The sequence below is a fragment of the Vanacampus margaritifer genome, chromosome 1 (genome assembly GCF_051991255.1).
Source record: "Vanacampus margaritifer isolate UIUO_Vmar chromosome 1, RoL_Vmar_1.0, whole genome shotgun sequence".
Lineage (NCBI taxonomy): Eukaryota > Metazoa > Chordata > Actinopteri > Syngnathiformes > Syngnathidae > Vanacampus > Vanacampus margaritifer.
The window spans coordinates 53,987,365-54,011,059 of record NC_135432.1 but is presented as its reverse complement, the minus strand read 5'-3'; the positions used below and the strand labels follow the sequence as shown (position 1 = coordinate 54,011,059).

At 41.5% G+C, this 23,695-nt stretch overlaps 1 protein-coding gene across 6 annotated transcripts in view; it reads right to left on the bottom strand.

Annotated features, from left to right (window-relative positions):
• Positions 1–23,695, bottom strand: part of tiam2a (TIAM Rac1 associated GEF 2a) — a 97,303-nt gene that overhangs the window by 5,454 nt on the left and 68,154 nt on the right. For 5 of the 6 annotated variants that reach the window (XM_077549544.1, XM_077549466.1, XM_077549716.1 and 2 more), the window contains exons 10-24: positions 22,761–22,937; positions 22,244–22,435; positions 22,080–22,158; positions 21,921–22,010; positions 21,635–21,832; positions 20,140–20,231; positions 10,484–10,717; positions 9,073–9,141; positions 7,134–7,259; positions 6,628–6,736; positions 2,388–2,567; positions 2,123–2,241; positions 952–1,060; positions 252–310; positions 53–155 (exon numbers count right to left, since the gene is read on the bottom strand). In XM_077549544.1, the coding sequence (XP_077405670.1) occupies positions 53–155; positions 252–310; positions 952–1,060; positions 2,123–2,241; positions 2,388–2,567; positions 6,628–6,736; positions 7,134–7,259; positions 9,073–9,141; positions 10,484–10,717; positions 20,140–20,231; positions 21,635–21,832; positions 21,921–22,010; positions 22,080–22,158; positions 22,244–22,435; positions 22,761–22,937 (1,936 nt within the window). The remainder of the gene's footprint in view (positions 1–52; positions 156–251; positions 311–951; positions 1,061–2,122; positions 2,242–2,387; positions 2,568–6,627; positions 6,737–7,133; positions 7,260–9,072; positions 9,142–10,483; positions 10,718–20,139; positions 20,232–21,634; positions 21,833–21,920; positions 22,011–22,079; positions 22,159–22,243; positions 22,436–22,760; positions 22,938–23,695) is intronic. The other variant, XM_077549629.1, reaches the window with a different exon arrangement.

Sequence of the window (23,695 nt, the reverse complement as noted above, 5' to 3'; positions counted from 1 at the left end):
GCTTAACATTTGCCAAGCACGTGTGCAGAGTCGGGTGGCACAGCTTGCTTACCTGCTGCATTTCCCAGCCTGACCTGGAGCGCAGAAAGAGGGATGAGCCAACGGAACTTGAACGGGTCCGGATCGCCGTGGGAAAGCGCCGAACGAGGGTTGGTCTGATCACATGAAAACAAGAGAGTAATGTTAATGTTGGGTTATGATGCCAAGATGGCATTTATGCCATGTGAAAGTGCATCAGCGCAGCCCCTCACCATCTTCTTCTTCATCTTGTTGTTTTCCCTGTAGACCAATATGACTGCTTTCTTGAAGACTGGCAAGAAAGAAAAACATTCTCAGCATCTTTCCTTGCGCGTGTGAATGCCCCATGGGGGAAGTGGAATGAAGGGGTAGAAGCCACAGAGGCATTAATAGATGCAAACTTGAAGTCTAAAAGATGTTTCACAGCAATACTCTGATTTTTCCGCAAAGTCATGTTGTTTAAATACCAATGTGCTAAAACAGCTGACCTGGGCCTACTCTTACTCCCATGGCTTTCAATGGCAGTAACCTTGGTATTAATGTGTTTATTTCTGTTGTTTTGGGGCATCTATACATCACCATTTGGTATATTCTAATGACATTAAGCTCACATTAACACATTGGCAAATATCCAATACCATTGAAAGAGGCCTGAGGATTTTTTTTTTTAGCATAAACAAATTGTGGTGCTTGAGAGCAAAAATAAAAAATTGGAATTGCACCACTGGAACCACGCAGCGTAAATTGGCCACATCATTAGGTACACCGCTGATCTTACGGGAACCAATTCAAGAGAGGATCATAAAAAAAAAAAAATCACATGACCTCGTGTGACAGTATCATCAAAACTTAATATCTTATGATATGCCTCGACGGTGGCTTGGTGAATATTTTATTTTACTCATAATGCACTAGCAGAGAAGGCAGACTTACCAAAGACGGTCATTTCCGGGTCTTTCCTCATGCGGCCCAATGACGGATGAGGATTGAGCCAAACTGCAGTGGAATGCAGAAGAAACTCCCCCATAGAGATTTCAGTCACCTATGAGACACACAAACAATACTGTGAGATTTTTTTTAAAATTATTATTCGTAAATTGTAGGGAAAAAAACTTTAAATGATATGTTTTCAAAAAAAAAAAAAAAAGAACTCACAAAATACATCTTGGGTGTATTTGAGTTTGGAAATGCCACTCCATGTTGGCTCCAAAGCCCCAAGAATCAAGAATAATGGAAATAAAGTATTGGAACTGGGCCTTCACTTGTATAGCGCTTTTCAATCTTAGGTATGCAAAGTGCTTTAACACCGTTTCCTCATTTGACCTACTGATTACGCAGCGGGAGCAACTGGGGGTTCAGGATCTTGCTTAAAGGGCACCGCTGGGTTGATGGTGAGTGATGACCACTCTTACCATTGAGCCATGCCGGTATTTGAACAGAATATTTCCCGCCATGATGATATTCAGCTTGTTTTACGGGAAGATTTGTCTCCCCAACACATAGTACTGGGTCAACAGCGAGCAGCGGTGAGTGTTCAGCCGGCTGCTTGCTTCTATTAGCGAAAGCAAATCACGGGAGTAGAAAACAAGCAGACCATTAAAACATTTTTGTGGCACATGCACACCGCGCGAGAAGCAAATTGTTCATTAGCCCCACTGCCTCGTAACAGTGGGACGGAAGAGCAGAACAGCTGGTGCATTTTCAGAGATGGGCAGATAACTAAAGATTTATTTGCATGTTTAATTTTACACCGGTACGGTAGACAATCGATATTTGTGTAGACACATTAAAAAGTCAAGTTTTCAAACATATATCCGCTTTAAATAACACACTTGAATGTTCATCACAGAACATTTCATTGCAGATTCACTTTGGATACTTCTACTGGGAAGGATACCAACTAAATATTCTATCAATCTGGAAATGTATTCAGTGCCCAAAAGGCAAAAGAACAGACGACGGCATAAACAGCACAAGAAGCTAAGCAGTTTTGTGATGTGTGTGTGTGTGTGAATATTCAATTTGACTTTTAATTTTTCTAAAGAGGAATAGTCATTCCTACTGGGGCGGCTTATAAGATTTGACTTGTGAAGTATGTGCGTACCTCTCTATCGTGGATGGCCTGCTCGGTAACAAGCTGATCAAAGACGGTGCCGTAATCCTCGTAGATTTTCTGCATCTCATTGATGTGGCTGGCCACCTTCTCCATGGCCCTGAGCGCCTCTGCACGGGCAACAAGCAAACAAAGTCTTAGCAGTGATCAACGGGCAGCAAGAAGACATCTCAACACCGAATGGAAAATGCTCAAAAAGCCGACCGAGTGTGTTTGTATACAGTCAGTGTGTATATATTGAAGTCTCTAAGCTTACCCGTGAGGTGGTAGTGCTCTTCGCTGTTGGCGTCAGTGAGGGAGACCAGCTCCCTGAGCAGCAGGGGGTACTTGAGAACTCTTTGCACTGGTTTAATCAGATATGACTCCAGGGTGGATGAGTGCTGCTTGGTGGGGTTCCTTGCATCCAAAAATTCCTTGAAGGCACGATCTGTCTTGGCTTAAAAACAAATACACCAAATTGATAATACTTAGGGACAGAATCAACTAACAACAAGACTGTATGGCAGTTATGAGCAAATGACTATATATAGTAAATAGACATGAACCAAAATATTTTATATGGCTTAAAAGTAACGATACAATATACACAACAATGCACATATTATATGCTGATAAAATAAATTAATTGCTCACATTGCCTGTACACTCAATTGTAGTGATTATAATGTTTCTCAAATACTTCCTGTCCTTTGACATTTGAAAATTGCTAGTGCATCTCTAATTTATTTAGGTAGCCCCACTTTCCATCCTCTCTTCTATTCTACTCTTACCCACTGTCATTTAATTTATTTTTTATTTTTTTTAGCTTTGCCTAGTCAGTAGTGGCCTAAGAATTCAAAGCAGCAGTGGAGATCATATTCAGTGTCTTAACATTTTACAAAAAAACTGTTGCAATATATAACTAGTGTAGTAGGGCTTAATGATTTCAGTTAAAGTTTGAATTGCAATTTTTCTGACATATATTGTGATTCACACCTTTTTCCCCTCCAAATCATCTTTCAAGGCAATATTGACTAGGTACAAATACGGCAGAAATTACATCACACCGACAAAACATTACAACATCACTGCACATAAATATAAGATCGTATGTAATCTCAAAACTTCAAATGGAGATTGACGGCTGAGAGATATGGCCTAAAATTTGTAAAGAAATAAATATATGCCAAATAAAGTCCCTTAGCAAAGCTTGATTTATTTAAAACACAAGGATAATGTTATTTTGAGACCTATCATTGTGCACATCTCATAAATCAGAATTTTAGGGTTCAAAATAGAGCAAACAAGCACATACAGTACTACTATAATAAATAGTAGATTTTTTGACCTTATAAGGACCTCATCCTGGCTTACCTAACTGATTCATTTCCAGGTTTTGAAGATGTGTGCTTACTATGTCACTGTTCAATGTACTATTTTCTGTCTTGATACTTATTAATTGACCTGCTAATTTGCTTTTCATATCTGGTTGCTCTCCGCTGAAACATGTTTTCCACCCACACTTCTTTGTAAAGCACACTTGTACATCGAAGCAATTTTTATAGTGTTTGGCGACAACATTAGCTCAGCAATTAGCATCTCTCTTGCTCAGTGTAGTATTCTAAGGCTCCTGTCCGCCTTTAGTGATCACGATGCAGCTCATTTTGCTGCCATGCAGGATTATACTTTAGCCACACCAGCTAGCATGTGTACTTCGTAGTATTCCCACGAGTTGGCATGCCCCTTCGGATCGGTGATCTTGGCGGGAGACCGTGTTTGTGTGTGAGATTGATAACAATACAGTCTTACACATTGATGTCCGACTATTGTGGCACAGAAGTATTATGATATGACTGTCACTGGTTTCCCAGAATAAGATTGCTTTTTGGTTTGGTGATTCACTCTCTCCTTAAGACATACACCACACTTGTAGAGTGTTTTGTGTTGCATTTAGTCAAAGTCAGGTGTGACCAAGCTCTAAGAGCCCAGTGCAGAGTCATAATGCAATAATATAGCTCCAGCAGGGGGTAGTGCAGGCTTCCCCTTAACCTGCCATCAACTGCAGTTGTTTTAACGCTAGGCAACTAAATAACTTAATCTTAATTCATGCTGCAGTTGTGACAAAATGACAAAACTGTTCTGCCACCGTCATCACAATAGAGGTGAATATAAGTGATAATAGAGGACAAATCTTTTCCTTGAGCAACATGCCCGCATCGTGGGAGGCCATTAATGTATTCATTATAGCACCGCCAGCTGCAGACAGGCAGCTCAGTCGACACCTCCCAGACTAATTGGCAGGCAATTAACAAGGCGACAAGTAAACAGGGAAGCTAGCCTGTGGCATTATGTTAGGAAGGAGGGAGGTGATGAAGACGGCAGAGATAGCCATCTATTTATTTGGACCGGCTTGACACACTTCCAGAGTGTCCTTGGATCAACTAGATGCGATCAGGCGGTGGCATTTTCACAACTCCACTTTACACACACATACTGTATAGTTGGTTAGTGCAGTAAAGGTGTGCATAGGAATGTTTTTTTTATTTAAATAGCATTTCCTTCAGTGCATTAAATGTTGTTCCCAATAATTGCAGAGAATAAACAGCATGTGAATTTCCTCTCCGTAATGCTGACCTATTAAAGACTTGTCTGAGTATCTAATCCTATTAAATGCCCTGCAGCTTACACTGAGAAATGTGCCGTGTAATTCTGATAATGGGGCAAAATGACCCATCACCCTCCTCCAACCTTGGTGGCAAAGAGGCACACACCCTCTTATAGTTCAGGACAGCGTTGCCAAATAGCGTTGAAAAGGCCGGTGTGATCACCAGCATAAATCATTTGGAAATGTCTAGTCTTTCACATTCAGGGGAAGATGCAAGGATATATATCTCAGGTTGTCGAGGGCATACTGCATTCGCTTTAAATCTAGAAGGTGATAGTATTTAGAAGGTTAATTGAAAGGTTATCCAAATGTTAATGTTTGTAAAAGAGGTACGTATTATCTTTTTTTGTTATGCAACCTTGGATCGTGAAATGACAGTGGTAATGGTAAGCAGAGCCTCCCTTCTTGCAACTCTTAAGACTGTGGAGTGCTGTGAGGTGTGACTGATGCAACACAGTTGCAAGGATGCTGAGTTAGCAGATGGAGATCCAGGATTTTTCAGGTTACATTCTGGGATCCAAAAAGGTAATCAAAATATGCTTCAGTGCTCTTCTACAACCTTGAAAAGCACAACCACAATAATATACTATCTATAATGTTAAAACTAATTCTTAGTCATGACTGTCGGTTGATTTAATAGTCAACGTCGTCATTATTATTTTTGCAGTTTACTTTTTCCCTTTCAAAACGACCTCGTATCCTGCTCTTACTACTGGACGTCTGCCTGTCTGTGATGCAATGCGCAGTATTGGTAATCCAGGTCATCAGTAATGTAAATAGAAGGACTGTGGCTAATGGAGTGGCAGTTAACTGGTGTTAGCAACAGAGTCTGAACGTTAAGAGTGCATTTCACCCCCAAAAAAATCCTTAAACCTGCCTTCTTGGCAACATTCACCCCCAAAAAAATCCTTAAACCTGCCTTCTTGGCAACAGAGCGGTCAAAGAAAAGGAAAGCATGTTGTGCATGATGGTTCAGTTGGGTCTGGAAGCTAGCATTAGCATATACAGGTTACAGTGTGTGTTTGACCTAATGCTGCAACATGATGGCATGTTTGGTTAGGCTAACATATTGTAGCGTCTACTTTGGATTACGGAGGCATTACTCAGTAAACCAAAACACAGCGACCGTTTAGCCGTATTGACTGTGAACCATGAACTGCACATACACACGCTCACTCTGTCTCATGAGTCATTTGTTATAGAACTCCGAAACAGGAACATGTCATGTACCACAAAGCAAAAAAAAACAAAAACAACAAATAACCAAGTTAATTAGAATATACCACTCGGCAGTGCTAAAAATATGTTCCTCCTAACATTTTAGTTACTACTTTAGTTACTTCTGAATCATACAAACTACTGTAGTGAAAGAATACAACACGACGTTTTTGATAAAGGTTAAATAAAAACATTAAATAAAAACTCATACAAGTGTTTATTTTAGTTTTCATTAGCATGGTGCCTTTTCCGAATCTTACTCCTTTGATTTCACTATCTTCCACATTTAAACATTCCTTGATGTATGAGGAGAGTGAAATGTGTTTACAAGTATTTATTTTTGAATGCATTTTATTTTGGTTCCCATAAAACACACTAAACATTCACAGCTAAAAATGTTAAGGCCACAATTAAAGTTGCACCATCATTTATAACCATGTCGGGAATACTGGTACAACCTGCAAAGCTTAATAAAAGTTGAATGTACCTTAAAGAATTCGAGCTGTAATCGCTAATGATGGTTATATAAGAGCAGCTGCTTGCTGATGCGATAATTAGCCAACTAATGGTGACTACTGTCGGTGATTAGTCGACTAGCAAACTAGTCGTTTGTCTTATAATCAACATGTAGTACCTCTTTCCAGGACCTTCTGCACCTTGATGTGGTTGGCACAGAATCCACTGTAGAGCTTGAAGTGGTCAGCATAGTACAGGAAAGAACCCCCGAGAGAAAACAGAAGCTTCTGTCAACGGACAAACGGAAGAGGTGAGCGCACAATGCATAACAAATAAAGCAGTGTGAACATGTCAAACACTCCCAACCTCCCTCTCTTGGGAGACGAATGGAGCGCTCCGTTCTCCCGTCCTCTCCCTCTCACCTAACCTCTAGAGTGAAGCAGCTTTCAGCACCTCACAATCTGACCAGTGAACCACTACCGCGATCAATAGACCCCGTGCCTTGTCATGTCAAGCCTATAAATCAGCCGGCAAACCTCATGCCACGCCGTCTCAATTATTTATCATCCTCAAGCAATCAGTGTTGACAACTTTGTCTGCAGAGGCGGCTCAATAAAGTCCACCTGAGTGATATCTACCTGAAATCTTTGGCCAATTCTTCAAAAATAACAAAGTCTATCTAACCTTGAACTGTGAGGGCGTCTCAAGCGTGCTGAAGTCAGGGGAGGAAGCAATCCTCTCTTCTAGTGTCTGCAGGAAGACCCTCTGGAAGTCTAACATCTCTGGCAGACTGCCGAACAGACTCTCCATCTGGGGGAAACACGGAAAGGCGAAGAATTGTGGGTGTAGCCAAGTGTGAGGCAGACGAGAGAAGGGAACAGGGTGAGGGAACGTGAGGTAGGGAGGAGGCCAAGATAGCTTGTAATTCATAACACAAGTCAGACAGGCACCCTGGAGTGCAGTAAAACCTCCACTCTGATGCCTTCATCACTTACAAAGGCACTTAAGGAACAAGCAATGGCTCTGTTATAAATGTAACACACACATCCACGCATACCTACACATTCTCTCTCTTCACACACACACACACACGAACCAAGGGTCAGCGCACCCTTCATTAAAAGCCATTCGGGGGGCTAACGCGTCCATGTCCATTTTGTGTCCAGCCACTTCCGACTTTCCCATAATGGTCTGTTAATTTGCCCACTGCTTGGTGGCCTATCGACCGGAGTTATCTTGGAAGTAACCTTCTGGATTTGAGGTCACAACTGACTAAATATATTACATACGCTCAAGTAGCAATAAAGTTTAAAAAATAACTAAGACAAAATGCAATTTCTACAGAAATTGTGGGAATGCTGAAAAGCTGAATGCTATTAGCTGAATGCTAAGATTTGAATGCATATGCTTATGAAGTAAATTGAAAGATAAATGACTAAAGTACTAAAATGTGTTCCAAGAGGGGTTTGAACCCAGGTAGTCCGTGGTGGAAGGCAATTGCTCTTACCACTGAGCTAACATAAATTGTTTGAAATCATGGCTAATAGCGTATTTATTTTTGAAAGGTATCATCTGATGCTGAAAGCTAGCATGCATTTAATCATTTCAGTGAAATTATAATGCATGTCTTGATATGGTAGTCAGTTGGTATACATGTATATCACTTAAAATCATGGCCATGGATATATTTGCAATGTACAGTCAAGGGTGGAATTCGAACCCGCGACCTCCTGGTTACGGGACAATGCACTTTACCAACTGTGTCACTGAGCAGTATCAGACAGGTGGTAATGATAAAAAGTTGTATGTATGAAAGTGGCCGTGGAAAGTGGGACTTGAACGAATGGGGAAAAGTTGATACTTAACGTTAAATTGTGCGAATACTGTTAAGTAATGTGAAATAAGACAATATATACCCGGGAAGGCGTGAATTTTTGACGCAAGTTGTATTTGAACCATGGAAATCGGAAGTATTATGTGGGAGTTGTTAACAGCAAAAACGTGTGGAGAATAAAAATCACAACAACATATGTGCTTCAGTATTCCCACAATTAGCATATGAAATACTTTAGGTAGTCACAGCAACAGAATGCACGAGTGAACAATAAATGTGTTGAAATGCCTGAAATGATGAAGGTAGTAATGTTGTGCAGATAGAATCATACATCATCTTTGTCAGCTTGGGTAACCTTGCTCCAATTATTTTCCAACAGTGTGTCGTAGAGAGCAGTAAAATTGCACTCGTTGTTGCCGAGTGTTGAAATCTATTATTTCTCCATTTCATCCACACATAACAATTAGAGAAATAACCTTAACTCGTATGTGATCGACAATTGACTGTAAATCCCATTTCTCCTTAGGGGAACAATTACAGGTTTTTCCTTCTTCCTATGCTGCAGTATATGAGGTTAGTTGAAAAGGTGGCCTTCACAGGCACGTCCCTTTGGGAAGGTCATAGTATGGGGGATGCTAATTTGTCCTGCCGGCATTCACACTGGTAATGAGAAAGATATGGCCTGGCCTGGCTGGGCTGGGCTGGGCTGGGCTGGGTTTATCGTCATCACCGCGGGGTAATAAACACTCAATGCATTTCATGTTGCGTCGACACATTTTGGCCACCTACCTCATCCAGCGTGAGGAAAGTTTCATTTTGTAGGGGTTTAAGGTAGATCTCGAACAAGCAAGCCAGATCCTGCACACAAAAGGCAAAAAGAAGGTGAGTGGAGAGAGTATATATTTCCTCTTGACGTGCCTGTCATTTAAAGGCTCCTTTATCTTCACATCAATTCTCATTTTTTAGCCACAGGGAGTTAACAGAAAGAGTAGAAGAAGAATCAGCGAAGAAGACGGGCATTTAAAAAAAAAAACTTTATTGCAATCTACAGAACAAACGTGGCTTTGCATGTTTCAAAACAACATGAAAACGACGAACACAGGAGAAGTGACAATGGCGGGTGATTAAAGTACAACACCGCTTGTTGAACATGGGAATAAAGAGGCAAAATATTTTGCTGCAAAAGCATAAGCAAGCTAAGGAAGCTGCGCAAACGACTACCACACGGCTATACGCCATTGTTGTTGACAGACTGACAGTTCGCGCGCAATCACGCGAGAATTGGAGCATAAATAATCAATCTGCAACAATGCGACGTCATCGAGCTGCGACCATTACATCATCGATGGAGGAGTATCATGCCTAAGGTGTCCAGACGGACGCGTACGGGCCGCGTATTGAAATCTTTCCACTCTGGAGCCCGGTTTCAAAAGTGATCGGTTTCAAGCTCTGAAACCGCGCTGTCATGTGGTCGGACGGCTTAAACAGTAAGAAACTTGTGAGGATACATTGAAACTGGCTTTCGTTTGGACGGGGACTAAGTCTCCCACAGTGCCTCACTTCCATCTAACCATCTCTTGCAGGACCCTTCCCCCCAACCAATTTAGACTGGTATCTGGTATCAGTGGAGATATTCTCATTAGGTTGGATTTACGATTGAGCGCCCTCCTTTCTAAAATACATGACTCTGTTGCACGCAGCCTACGATGCATGGACTCGGGCTAACAGGCCAGCGCCAATGCACGTTAAAAATGCAATCGCCTCAGCTACGGCTCAAGAGGAGCAATGCAGGAGGGGCGGGAGTTAATGAAATGAGAAGTTGAAGAATGCAGCTCCGATAATAAAACAACCTGTCAGCCATGATTAGCATTGCTGAGAAAAGAAGATCATGGGACGTGGTTGTTCAATGGATGTCAGGGAGGAAAAGGTCAGACTGGGAAACAAAAAATGATTTGGGGGAGAAGATGAATAAGGCTCGACATGAGAATGGGTAGGAGGTGCTCTATGTAGAGGCACACTTGTTATATGCACAGTATTGTGTGCTGAATATATCCAATTAGAGACCTACAATTTCAAAAGACTAAATTAGCTCCTTAATGAAAGCAATATTTTTGTTTATTTCAGGAAAATGTATCCCTTGTAGTTGTTTTTCCTCACTTAATTGCCTGTTGATGTTTAAATCAGATAAATCAATTCTCACCTTCACATAGGACTTCTCTGTGTCCACCAGCTCCTGAATGACCTTGCGCAAGCGCTCAGTGCTACTCATATGCTTGGGGCAGGGTCTGAGAAGAGCGCCATCCCCCTTGGGGCCCGGACCTAAATTGATAGGCTGCTTCGTTGGCGGCTCCTTTGTGTCCTCCATCGGACCGCCAGTGGCTGAAACTTCTCCTTCCTGGAAGGACTGGTAGAGGTTGCACACTGTGTCCACACTCTGTAGGGGGCAAAAACAAGTTTGATTTCATTTAAAAATGTAATTAAACCAGTCAGATGGATAAAATAGTCATCACGTTTTGGTACAGGGGCATGTGTGCACAAAATCACTCACACATTGGGTATGGCTGTACAATTGAATGAAATTCAATACAAGGACTCCATTAAAAAAAATCTGTGATTATTCTGCAGTATCTCATGCCGCATGTTAACTCCATAGTTATGAAATAAAAATGTCGCTACACAATGTATATACCAAGTGAATCTCATGGGCCTACTAGTAGCATAGTGGGGAGTTGCAGTAATTGTTCTGTTTTCTAATTGGCTTTGCAACAAAGACTATAGTCCATAATTGTGTTATGAAAGATGTGACTGAATCTCCCAGCAGATAACGTTAAGCCTTTTTGAAGAAAATTGTCTTAACTTCAGGTAACTATTTATTTAAATGTTCTGTTCATTTACAAGAAATGCTGCCGACCCTGGGAGCTCTCTGCGCCTTTTGTGGTTGTTGAAATTAAAACTAAGTAAATAAAAACAAACATTTCAGATATTTAATTTTTGAAAACAAAATTTCCTGTAGAAAATAATAGAGAGATATTTACTTGATTAAGTTTTGAATTTAACTTTTTAAGACATGTTAATGGCCCTGGGAGTTTCCCGAACTTTTTGTTAGACTTTTAAAACTAACTTTTAAAAGTCTTTTGACTATAAGATATTTTTGTAACTCCAATATTTTGCAAATCCTTAAAGTTGTTCAATAAACATATGCTTAAAATAATGTAACAAAGTCAGGAGTTACAGTTTATATTTTTTATAAATTTTTAAATATTTTCCCTTTTAGTGGAAATAAATATCAGTTCCAAATATCCATCATCGGCCTTGACTACTAATAATCATTATTGGCATTGAAAAATACATATTGGTCTATCTCTACTGTGATTGGCTCATTCCCATGAGCATCATTTACTTTACTTCTGCTTACTTTCTTAAACATGCATGATTTACGACTATTACAGACAGAAGCAACCATTTTAATCTGCCATACTGCAAAATCTAGCTTGCAGTAAGAGTAAAATCAGAAAATGAGTTTAGAATGTCTTGTTTTCTATAAAGTATAAGGGAAATAATTATCTCTAAATTACACAGTGAGTGTGACTGACGCCACTTTTCCATTAAACTGCGTGCATTTTAAGTGATTTGTCAATTGTGAGTATACTTCATCAAAACCAACCTCTTAATGTCTTCGGAGAAGAGCTATGTAAGCAAAACACTACATCATTAGCACCAGGCTTGACTGCAGCGATGCACACATCAATTATGGTTGCATTTCAAGCCAAAAATAGTGTCGTCAGTGCTGAGCAGTCAAAATGTAGAGTACATTTGAGGCACATCCTACTCGGACAACGTTATTGTCATGAAGCTTCCTTGGTCACGGCACAAGGTGATTCCCTGTTGCAGAGGTCACCTAAGGGGTTTCTAGTCTGCAGCACAGTGACACAGTGAGTGGAGGGCCACCCTGGTCAGCACTCCGCCTTCCTGTGTGTGCCTGAGTGGGTGGGTTGATATTTCAAATATTGCACATGTGAGCGTTCAGGTGGACCTCATGGCTGAAGACTGTACAGTCATGAGCAAAGATCAATGCGTCCCATACAGCAGGCGTTACTTTTAAGTGTGTGACAGAAAGCCTGTCCAAGTCATTCAGCACTTAAAATCACATACAGCAGTGTCAGCTTTAAAACACAAAACCCCCACCTTGCAATCTGCTGCAAATAAACCCACAGAGAAGCCATTCAATGAGCCTACACTCATCAGCTGGCTCAGTGCAGCATGGCCTCCCCAGAGGCGCTCCTAAATGTGGCTGGGAAAGTGTGAGAGACAGTACGAGGGAAGACAAGGTATGCCTATGCTATGCCTGCATGGGTTCTTTTATGGGCCAATTCTTTTGGCTTTGTCATTATAAGGTGATAGGACGCTCAAAAACACATGCACTGCGGATGACATACAATTATTACATATAACTATACGAGTAAAGATATATGTACTACTATGTACATATTTGGGCGGCATGGCTCAGTGGCAGAATGGTCGTCTCCCAACCATGAGATTGTGGGTTCGATCCTCACCCCTGGTGACCATGCCGAAGTGTCCTTGAGCAAGGCAATGAAGCCCGATTTGCTCCCAGTGGACTTCAATTTACTGTGGGATTTACGTTTTATATTTTAAACAGACGGTGCTTGTCTTGTTTCTCCCCTTGCTGTTTTTAATGCCATTTTATATGGCTGGTTGGCTCCATGGCTTATAAAATCGAAATAGATATGTGCGTGGCTTAGTGTAGCAGGTTGCCAGCAGATCTTATATGACATCTGTATCCTGCCACACGTGCTTAGAGAATCTTACCCATTAGCAGAAACATTTGACAACCAAGAACACAAATAATGCATGTCACAGACGACTGCTAGGTATCTCTGCAGACATTTTCTCATGTGCTTTGGTAGAAAAGTGGATGAGAGCGTACTTCCTCTGCCTAGTGGAAAAGTCAGTACAGTTTTATTTACAATGTGTATGCATGAATCATTTATACTACATACACATCTATTTTTACAATACTTTTCCCAAGATAGAGTATCCATAATGCTGTATCATGTGCTCATGAACTCGTCAAAAAATGTTGGACGGCAGCATTTCCAATTCGATATATGGGAAGGATGCTGCAGCCGCACAGAGTGCCAACACACCAACACAATATTCAATCAGGTGGGAGGACGGGGGAGATTGCCTGAAGGAAATATAGGAGGTTGAAGGATATCAGAGCGACAAATTCATCAAGACGCCCAGTAGCCTTAAACGAGGGGTCGCTTGAGGAGACTGATAATAGTCACATCGACCATTTGTTTGAGCTATGGGGAAATGGAGGCCCACGAGCAACAATATATGCATGTCCGGTGGCACGCTGTCACTAAAGTGCTGACCTAATTCCCACAAACATGGATGATGCTCAAGTTACACACAACTCATAATGGAGGGTACAGAGTTAGGAGAAATTAGTAACAAGTAACCTTGACAGGAAGGTTGTGAATGCACCCACAGGAAGGTGCCTAACATCTTACAAACCGTCCTTGGAAACATGATAAGAGAGTGAGAGTGAGTGAAGGGGACGACGACTCCACACCACAACGGAGAAAATGTGATTGCCTCGCAACAATTCTACCAACACTGCCCGACAGCTAGCCCAAATAACCCATTAAGTGCAGCGGACGGGAGGCGGAGAAAAGGCTGGCAGCACTGCAGACAATTCCTTCCCAGGTTTTTCTCCTTGACAGCTCAGTCATGTTTCTGCCTCTTTTCACTCCTTGTGGCCAAAGTTCATTTCAAAAGGACACCATAAGTAAATATGAAGTGCGGCACTGGTTTACTTGTTTCCTTTTCAATTGGCACATATAGTCACCTGCTGTAACACACAGTTTTCAAGTATATAAGCATATATAAATACAATGCTCTTTAAAAAAATTAGGAACATTTAAGCTTGATGATGTAGTTCTACATGACTGCATTCACAATAATAAATGTAGTACTAAATTATTATTTGAGAGTATCAAACAAACTTGACTATGGATTGGTGGGTACCGATACCTGGTATCAGTATTGGGCCAATAGCCACCCATATTTCAAGGTATTGGTACTCGCAACGGTGGCCGTTTTGTTGCTATTTTAAGATCAGGAACTAGAAATTAGAATAAGAGAAAATTGAAAAGTTCATGGAATTTTAAGGAAAAAATACTTTACTGTGATATAATGGTCTTTATAATTATATGTCATTGTTTCCGTTGGAAAATGTTATGTATCAAAAAGTACTAGTGGTATCTGTACTCTGTATTAGTATTAGTGACTATCAGCGTTGAGTACTCGTCTGGGTCTGAAAAAAAAAAAAGTGGTATCGAACATCCCTCATCTTAACCATTACTGTCATTGAAAAGGTAAAAAAAAAAAAATGATAGAGCTGTTGTAGCTTACTAGATGGCTTTTGATTGTGCAAATGTACCTAATGTAGTGGCCTCTGAGTGCAATGCATCATAACACCCAGTTGTTAGACAAGCCAATTTGTGGTTATTGTTGCTACTTTGCCCTCCTCTGCTCACCATGAAGAGTAACCTGTAGAGCAGCCTCCATGCTGCTGTGGCCTGTCGCTGCGTTCTTCTGGCCAGGGAGGATCCTTTCCTACGCAGCCTGCCTCCCCTGGATGTCGGCATGGTGCTTCCACGGAAAGTATATGCAGCCCAATCGACACCCACACAAAACAGAGAAATATCGTTTTCCTTTCCGTTTCCCCCCTCACGGCTAGGCCAGCTCCAAAACAAATCTAGTCTTCAGTCCTTGGGGCGAACACTTGCATGTTATCCGAGCCGTCGTTCTCGTCCTGGTAACAGTCAGTGATGCACTGGCTGTGAGATTGTCTTGCATATCGATGCAGAGCAGACTTTCTGGCCACTTGGCTTGTGTACTCACTTTCAGAATCTCATGCATCCCTCTGTTTCTGTTTCGTCCGTTTCTCAGGTGTCCCTAATCCTCAGTCCTCTTCCCCTCGCCTCTCATTTAAGCATGTGACTTGTATGTATATAATTCCAGAGAGCTGCAAAACGAAGCGGTGTGTGTAGCATCCGTACACAGCCTCAATAGGAGCAGTACAATGTAGACGGTTCTGGCTTGTACCGCCAAACACAGAGGAATGGCTGACTCAAAAATGGGAGGCTGCAAGCTCACTGAGGAAACAGAGCAGGAATGCAAACAACGGCCATTACACCGGAATTCCTTTTATCAGTTAAAAAAAATATTATATTAGTATTGCTGTTGGTCTTTGAGAAACAATCCTTAGTATAGTGATCTGTTCGTTGTAATAAGAACAGTCTCAGAATCACAGCTTTAGAAAAAGTGTCAAGGTTCTATGCAGGAAAGTCCAGTTTTTTTGTTTTTTTTTACATAAATATAATCCACTTCATCAACCCACAGATAAGTATAATGTTAATAAATTTCCGTTTAGTTGCAGCGACTGAGTAAAAACATGCTTTGTTTGCCTTGTGTTTGATTGCTTCAATCAGATCGAAGATTTAGATGGGTCAGGAGGAAGTTCGTGAACAAGTCAAGAAACGACTTGAATAGTGAATCGTAAGACAAAAGAAAGTATGTCACATGCAAATAGACAAGATTTGTCCTGTACATTAAACACGATACAAAAATGCTGCAGTCTTATCAGTTTGATTGTGTCCTAAGGGTTTTTGTAAAACAAAACAAACACAAAGCTGTCAAAGAAGTCTCGATTGCCACCAACACTTCAATGAAGGCTTGAGACACACAGCACAGTTTCGTCTGCAGATGAAACACTTCCGTCATCTAATAAGCAGTTGAGATGCCCCATCTTAGCTGAAGTAAACACGGGGGAATTAGAATGGAGGACAAACAACAAACAGCTTATGGGATTGCTTTTCTTTTTGCTTAGATGAAACTTGTTAAAAGAGCAAGAGAACTGTGACCTGGTGGCCAGCTGTCGGCCGTGATTCATATGTCAAGATAGTGGACAACCGTGGTGAATTTTCAAAGCTCAATAAAAGAAGACCTGCGCTCATAAATCAAACAGAGCGGTGGGGAGGCGAGAAGAGAAGATATGAGAATGTGTACTGGTGCTGTTCCGCTACAATACAGCACATTTACCCTTTTATTATTCATTCTAAACAAATATTATCCCACGTCTCATATCAGAGGCCTTTGGGAGAAAGTGCGTGTTTTCATAATGAAGCCATCTTCAGATTAAAGCACCCATTCCCTTGAGTCCTAAGGCTCTTTTCACATCCACTCCAATGTACGGAAGCTGCTACAGAGGAAAATAATTCTGGCCCCATACATTATTATCATTAAGTTGCTGAATGAAAGCTTAAGGGTGGATGCTTGTTGACAACATTGACCAGAGCATGAAGAATAAGTTGGTGAAATGCGAAAGCCACATCCTGACATACAAATTACGTAAACCAAATAAATTGAAATAATACACTAACACAGTCAACTGCGGGTAACATGTTTCCACTGTAAACTACAAGTTGAAAGTTGAGGTACAGTGCAAGATGAATTGTACTTAATGCAGTGGGGGTATATTTGTGCAGAATGACACAGATTCCTCAAAACACATTCCACCAGGTCCGACAGCTCATAATTACCAATCGTTGGTTCTTTTTGGCGTCACTCTGGCAGGACAAGCAGTTTTCCACATTGTGCCCCAAGCATGCCAGCTTGTCTTTAAGGAAGCGTCCTAGGCTGAGCAGCACCGAAGCTAGGAACAGATCTTTCTCCTCAGCTTCAGAGTTGGGAGGCCAGAACCAGCACATGGCTAACAGTGAGCACAGGGCCTGAGCCGGCGACTGGTCTTGCATGAAGAGCTCAATTAAGGTGGTGAGGTACAGACTGGGTCCAGGGTCCTCAGTGTTCACCGCTGGAGACAAAACAGCCACACCAACAGCCATGGTGGTGTTGGACACCTCTGGTGTGGTCATTGCAACCAGATCTGTGTCATGGCTCGTGTTTCCTGTGGCTCTGTCCGTCTCTTCTGTTTTGTTTTCAGTCTTAAATGTTGATTTCCAGCAGCGTGGACTGACAGGAGCAGACAGGCATTAACTGCACCGCCAACAGTAAACCCAGATTATTAGCCTGCTCACAGCCAGATGGCTGGCGGCTGATGGGCTTAGTCATAATACACACCTCCCAAAGTTGCAGCTCCACCAAAAAACAGATCCACATATGCATATAAAACAGATTCTCCAAAGTTAAGATAGAGGACGACTGTAGCTGCGAGCAAGAGGAGATCATGTTTTTGGAAAATGATACTGCCTAATATCTAAAGGCAACGAATCTAAGATACTTTTTAAACTCAAAGACCCAGGAGGAAAACTGAATCTGAATATTTGCAATTTTTCCTTTGTCACATATTAAGAGTTTAGAAACCCCTCCTAGAGAGGAAGGACTCAAATAGACGAGGCTAAGACCAAAATAAGGAAATGCTTTAAAACTTGGCTAAGAGGCAAATCCCAGTAGCATCATACTGAACAGCCATTATGAAAAAAAAAATCCAATCTTATGGTTCCTCACAGTCCATTTAAATGCTCTTACAGAAAGAAATGTCCATCTGGACAAATAGGCTTAATATGTCTGACTGCTGTTTAACCTTTTGTTTAATACAAGGCATGACAGGAAACTATGTTACTGCACATGTCAAACAGCATGGCTATAACTACAAGAGAATTAAATTCAGCCTTTACAAGAAGTGGACCCTTAACATCAAGGAAGCACAGTGGCAGACCACCAGAGAGCCATGACCTCCTTACCTACAACACACAACAGGATTGTTATGTTTTATTGAATTGTGCAATCCATCCATCCGCTATCTATAATGCTTTAGGGGGCACGGGGGCATGCAGCCTATGATAGGTGACTTTAGTCACACCCACGGGAAGAGAGATTGAGATTTTGCCGATTCACATCCAGGCGGCTGCATGGCTACTTCTTTAAAACAACATGCAATGCATGTCAACTACAATTTCGAATGCCTTATGGCAGTTGTTCAGGACAAATTCATTCGAGTCCTCCAATCAATTGGTTGAGCTCATAATGGCACCACAACATTTGCATTCAACTGATGGGCCTTCTAGTGCTGAATATTTCATGGCATTAACTCACAGGCACAGGAATTACAATCAGTCCCAATAGTAAACAAGACTGTTAACTCTGCCTAGTAAGCACTTCACCTATAACATACACAGAGATCTCTCTAGTGTAATTAGAGTAAATTAAAATGCACTGGACCAATTAATCAAAGGGTAGCCAGACGAGCAGGCTAGTTGATTACAAGTTGTGACAAGAGGCTTGAAATTGGTCCTTCCTTTTCCATCCATCTTTATTGACTTTCACAATGACATGCACACACACCCTCTACCCAGCAACATGATTTTCTTCTCCCTCGAAAATAGATTTCTCACTTTGCAACACAGAATTCTTATTTACAATATCACCATGTTTTTGTAACATCTTCATAGTGACGTATTGTTATAGAAGAACAATCTTTTCCCCTGTGCATAGAGTGGCAAAATAATTCACATTCAGCACATTCATAGACCCCTCTACACACGCGCACACACGTTTCTTCCATTCGTTCCTCCATAAATGACAAATGCTGAGCCTGAGCAGCAGTGGTGCAGTGCAGAGGGACTGACTCATGTCGCCACTGGGAAGAAATCAAATGATAACGGAAGAGCAAAGTAAAGCAGATGAGGCGCTCCACTACGTTCGCTATACGACCACAGGTCAACTTTTGTCAAGTCATGGCAGCCACTACAATTAATAGTGGTTTCCAGGCATTGGGCCTACTGTACAGTATGATCAGGTTAAATGAACAGAACCTCACAGATCATTCTCTTTATGCCTCTTCAGTCATGTCATTCCCAGTGTTGCAATTCAGAACATGAAATTACATTGCATGAATTGAACATGCATCGATGCAAGACAATGAATGAATATGCATCGACACACATTGGCTTGGATGCTTCCAGACATGGCTACATCATTAACAGATGGCTTTTCATGACGACCATACACACACATTACCACTCTCAATAAACATCAGCATACTCGTTCCTCCCGACTACATTACAGCACTGAGGCATAGCTCCCACAAGGCCCAGCCGGGCTCACACTCATTTTAATGACTTCATTAAAGTTACTTTAGATATTGAAAAACCAACCAGATCTTTAAGAACCATCAAAACAGAAATAGAGGCACAATCTGCCATAATAATTCATCGGGGACAACCATTTGGCATGTTTATAGAGGAGATATTTTAAAAGAGCTTGAGAAGAGATGCAGGCTTGTCTTAAAACCGGAATACACTATGTCATAAAGATGATGCCTGCCACCGCAGCTGATAAGATGATGTTTGAGTGAATGTCAGGCTAACAAGGTATCTGACAACTGTTTATTTAGCCCAAAGCGGCAAATCTCACTGTGTGTCCATGCAGCAAGTAGCAGAGTGTGTCTGTTGTTAGCTGAGGAGTTACGTTGGTTAAGGGGTGACTGAATGCATGCCAGTGATCCTCCCAGCTATAGAAAGACAGACGTGTGTGAGAGTGTTATTTCTTCCCTCACTGATCATTCTGCATGACAGTAATAAGCTGTGTTTATACCAGTGGCTATGCTATGATGGAGCGTTCTAATTATGGTAATCTGAGGAACTGGTGCCAGTCTGGTTTCAGACAACCACACAGCCACAGCTGTGACAGCGCACGTGCACATGCACGCACATACATACATTCTGGAATAATAGAGACACATAGCGTATGTGAAGTGGGTGTCTGCATGACAATGGAATCATTCTCTTTAGCTCCACCCACCTTGCTGAGCTGAACGGGCCTGTATGCGCAGTGGGAGTGACTCTCCAGCCCGGCACACATGGACTCACTAACTTCAGCTGCAGTGCACAAGTCTGAAAAGAGAGAGCGAGAGAGAGGAGGGGGTTAAATTGTAGGTATGCATGTTCCTCACATCACTGTATCATTGAAATGAATGCTTATTGAATTTGAGTGACCACTAAACACAAGCAACAGAGTCTGAAAGTCATCAGAGGCGCCTACTAAAAGCTGGAAGGTCTATAAATGACAATGGCATTCAGTCATTTACCAAACAAGACAAAACAATCTAAATCCAGTCATTGTTATAAATATAATTTGACATCATGTCTCTGAAAATACAAGCGACCCATTAGCTATGTTTTCATGAAGGCATTCGTAATGTAAAATTGAAGAGCCACTCTGACAAGATATTTTTAGATGATTTCTGATATGGCCTACAGCTCATTAAATTCAAGGTTCTCGTTCCAAACTGTGTAGCAGTTGGCACATGAAAAGACTTTATCCCTGATTGTAGACTGGGAGGTAAGCCAATCTGACAGCAGGGAACAAAAGAAAACTTCTAGACCTCCTATGGAGCTAAACGTGTCCTTTCTGAACCGGCAATCGTTGTCAACCAAATTGCAGAAGATATTTAATTTGAATTTGATTGGTCTGTCTTACACATTAGTGAAGACAGACAGCTTTCTCAAAACAATTTGTGTCTGACAACTACTAATTCTTCTCCATCAGTGGTGATTTCGCTACCTCCTGCTCAGACAGCGTGGGATCATGTGCCCTCTAGAGACAGAGAAGAAAACTGCAGACACTTTGATCACACCGTTTACTGTAATGAGGCTTTCAAGTCATTAATCCCTCGGAGTTTAATTAAAGATACACCAAGGAAAGGCTATGCTAATGAATTACTACCATCAAGATAACGCAAAATGTTCTGACTGTTTTTTGGAAATAAAAGCAATAAAAAGGCATGACAATGTGTGTGCATGCTGTGGGAAAATGTGATCTGCACAGTGTGGTTCATTTCATTCTAATCACGCTGCTTATTAAATGTGTCATTTTTTTTATTTTGGAAAGTGCATTTCTCTTGCAAACAAAAATCACAGGTTCAGGTCTGCTTTTCGAACCTTGTGCATAGCAACAACAAAAATTATAATTTCAGCTGTACATTTATCACACTAAATCATGGTAAATTAAATATGTATTAGAAGCAGCCTCTCACAGAAAACGGCCTGATCTGTCAACAAGACAAGGTGAGAAAATTGGTGGCGTGAGTGCTTGCGTGTGTTTTATACCAACACTTCTTTTAAGAAGTACTGACCAGAGTACGCACACTCAATAGACAACTGTTCATACCGCACACCTTTTCAAGCTAACTAGATTCAATGGAACAGCTACTGTATAAAGTAGCGTTTTGATTTAATACTGTTGTAGAAGTTGCATGTTCTGATAATGTAGATGTATTTTATTTGTACAAAGGCACCTGAGGAGGATTTGGCTTTGAGCTTGAATGTCGGCGGAGGAACGAGGTGAACAAAGGCACCGTTTTGAGGCGGGGGTCCATCCCGCCTCAGGCACATGTTGAGGGTTTGCTCAGCAAACAACGTCTGGATCAGCGTCAGGTCCAGACCTGATACGTTGCAGCCATTCAGCATCAGAATCTCATCACCTGCACGTAAACCTGGAATACAAACACAAAACAAGATAAGGTCCACTGGCATGTAACACATTAAGAAGTTTTGGGGTTTATCTGTCATTACTCTTGGTACCTTCAGTGAATCCCAGTCCATCAGGGAGCACCTCACTGACAAAGATCCGACTGTTCTTTTGATTATCTATAAGTCCTGTTACTGCAAATCCTGGAAAATATAGCGAAGGACAGTATGAGGATAAAGCTGAAGTGTAAAGCCTTTTCAACACTGACTTACCAAAATCTCCATTGCCGCTTATCCTGCTCATTTGCAGTGTAAACATATTAACTGGGACCACCTCCAATTGGCCGCCAACCTGCAGGGAAATATCAGACAAATCAAAACTACTAGGCAAACAAGTGTATCGCAAAGAGCATGCTGTGTCTGCTTGCTCTCCTCACCAATTCGCAGACAAGCTCGCCAGGCGCGACGGATCGAATCTCAGTGTCCTCTCCCGCCTGCCTGTGCAGACGCAGTCGGTGCAGGTCTGGGTCCAGCTGTTTAGCCTGTTTACACAAGAGATTCCAATGCTCAGCAGCTTGTGTGCGCAGACTTATCGGACATATTTCATGCCCCGACGCTTGGTTCGACAGCTGCGGTACGGCAGAGGCGTGAATTATTCACGGAATTTACACTCAGCTTTGCGGTAAACAAAATAGCGTCACCCAAGTGATTACAAGCGTATCTGCGTCTTATGGGACCATGTGAAGTTAACGGTGGATGAATAGGTGTGTTGCTTTAAGGTCCCAAGAGAGTGTAAAACGACAGCAGACTCGTTTTAACATGACCGTTTTGACTTAGACAAGCACACTTAAGACATTATTTCATTTGCAATACGTTTTCTTCTTTCAAGATAGTATGTAAGCACAAAAATAATTACTGTGAGCATTGTTACAAGCATCAGGCATATTCACTAACCTTGCAAGCCTCAAAGAGGAGGTCAGTGGCTCTATGCTCACTTCTAACATGAACTTGGGCTGTCAGGCCATCTGGCATGTAGACACAGGTCAGCACGCCTGTGGTACAGCTGATGCTATCCCATGCACCAACCTCAGGGGGCGCCATAGAGTGGATATTGGTGAGCCCATCCAGCCTCTGTAGGACAGATTGGTGATAAAGAAGGAAAGGGGAATGACGGCATAAGATGTCAAATGGGGGAAAGGGGAAGTAAACAAGGCAACAGGCTTTAAGTAACTGTACATAAATGCATATTGTAAAAAAAAAAAAAAAAGAAGAAAAGAAAAAAAAACTATTAGGCAAAATGGTTTGCTATGGTAGAAGTACATTTTTGTTTGATGGTGCGAAAATCAGTCATTGTGATGATCAAAAAGGGGCCAAATGGAAGGCTTAAGAATCAATGATAGATTAAAAAAATATATATATGTATAAAAAATAAAACACCACAAGAAACCTATTGCAGGTGATTTGGATGAATTAATGTAATAAAAACAAATCCATTACTACTTTTTTTCTGGCGACTTTAGGAGTGTGAGGTTTGAGATGCATATTAAGGGAGGAGGTTTTAGCCATCATCTTTGGGCAGCTGGGGGTTATATGCTTCAGACTTTGTGTCTCTGGAGGGAAACGCGCCACTGTGGCGTTATGGGCTTGTGGGAGACACCAAATGATAGCTTATGACCACAATTGTTAAGGCACTGGATCTTGAGGAAACAGTCACATCAAATGAACCCAACCTCATTCAATTAAGTACTTTAGTGATTCAGCCCCTCTGCAAAAGATGACATGAGAGGAATAAATGCCTTAGCGAATGGAATGATCTGGGAACAGGCCAAAGTTTGAAATACACCAATAGTTATCCTTAATGTAGAGTAGTGTGTTTACTGAGGGTGTCT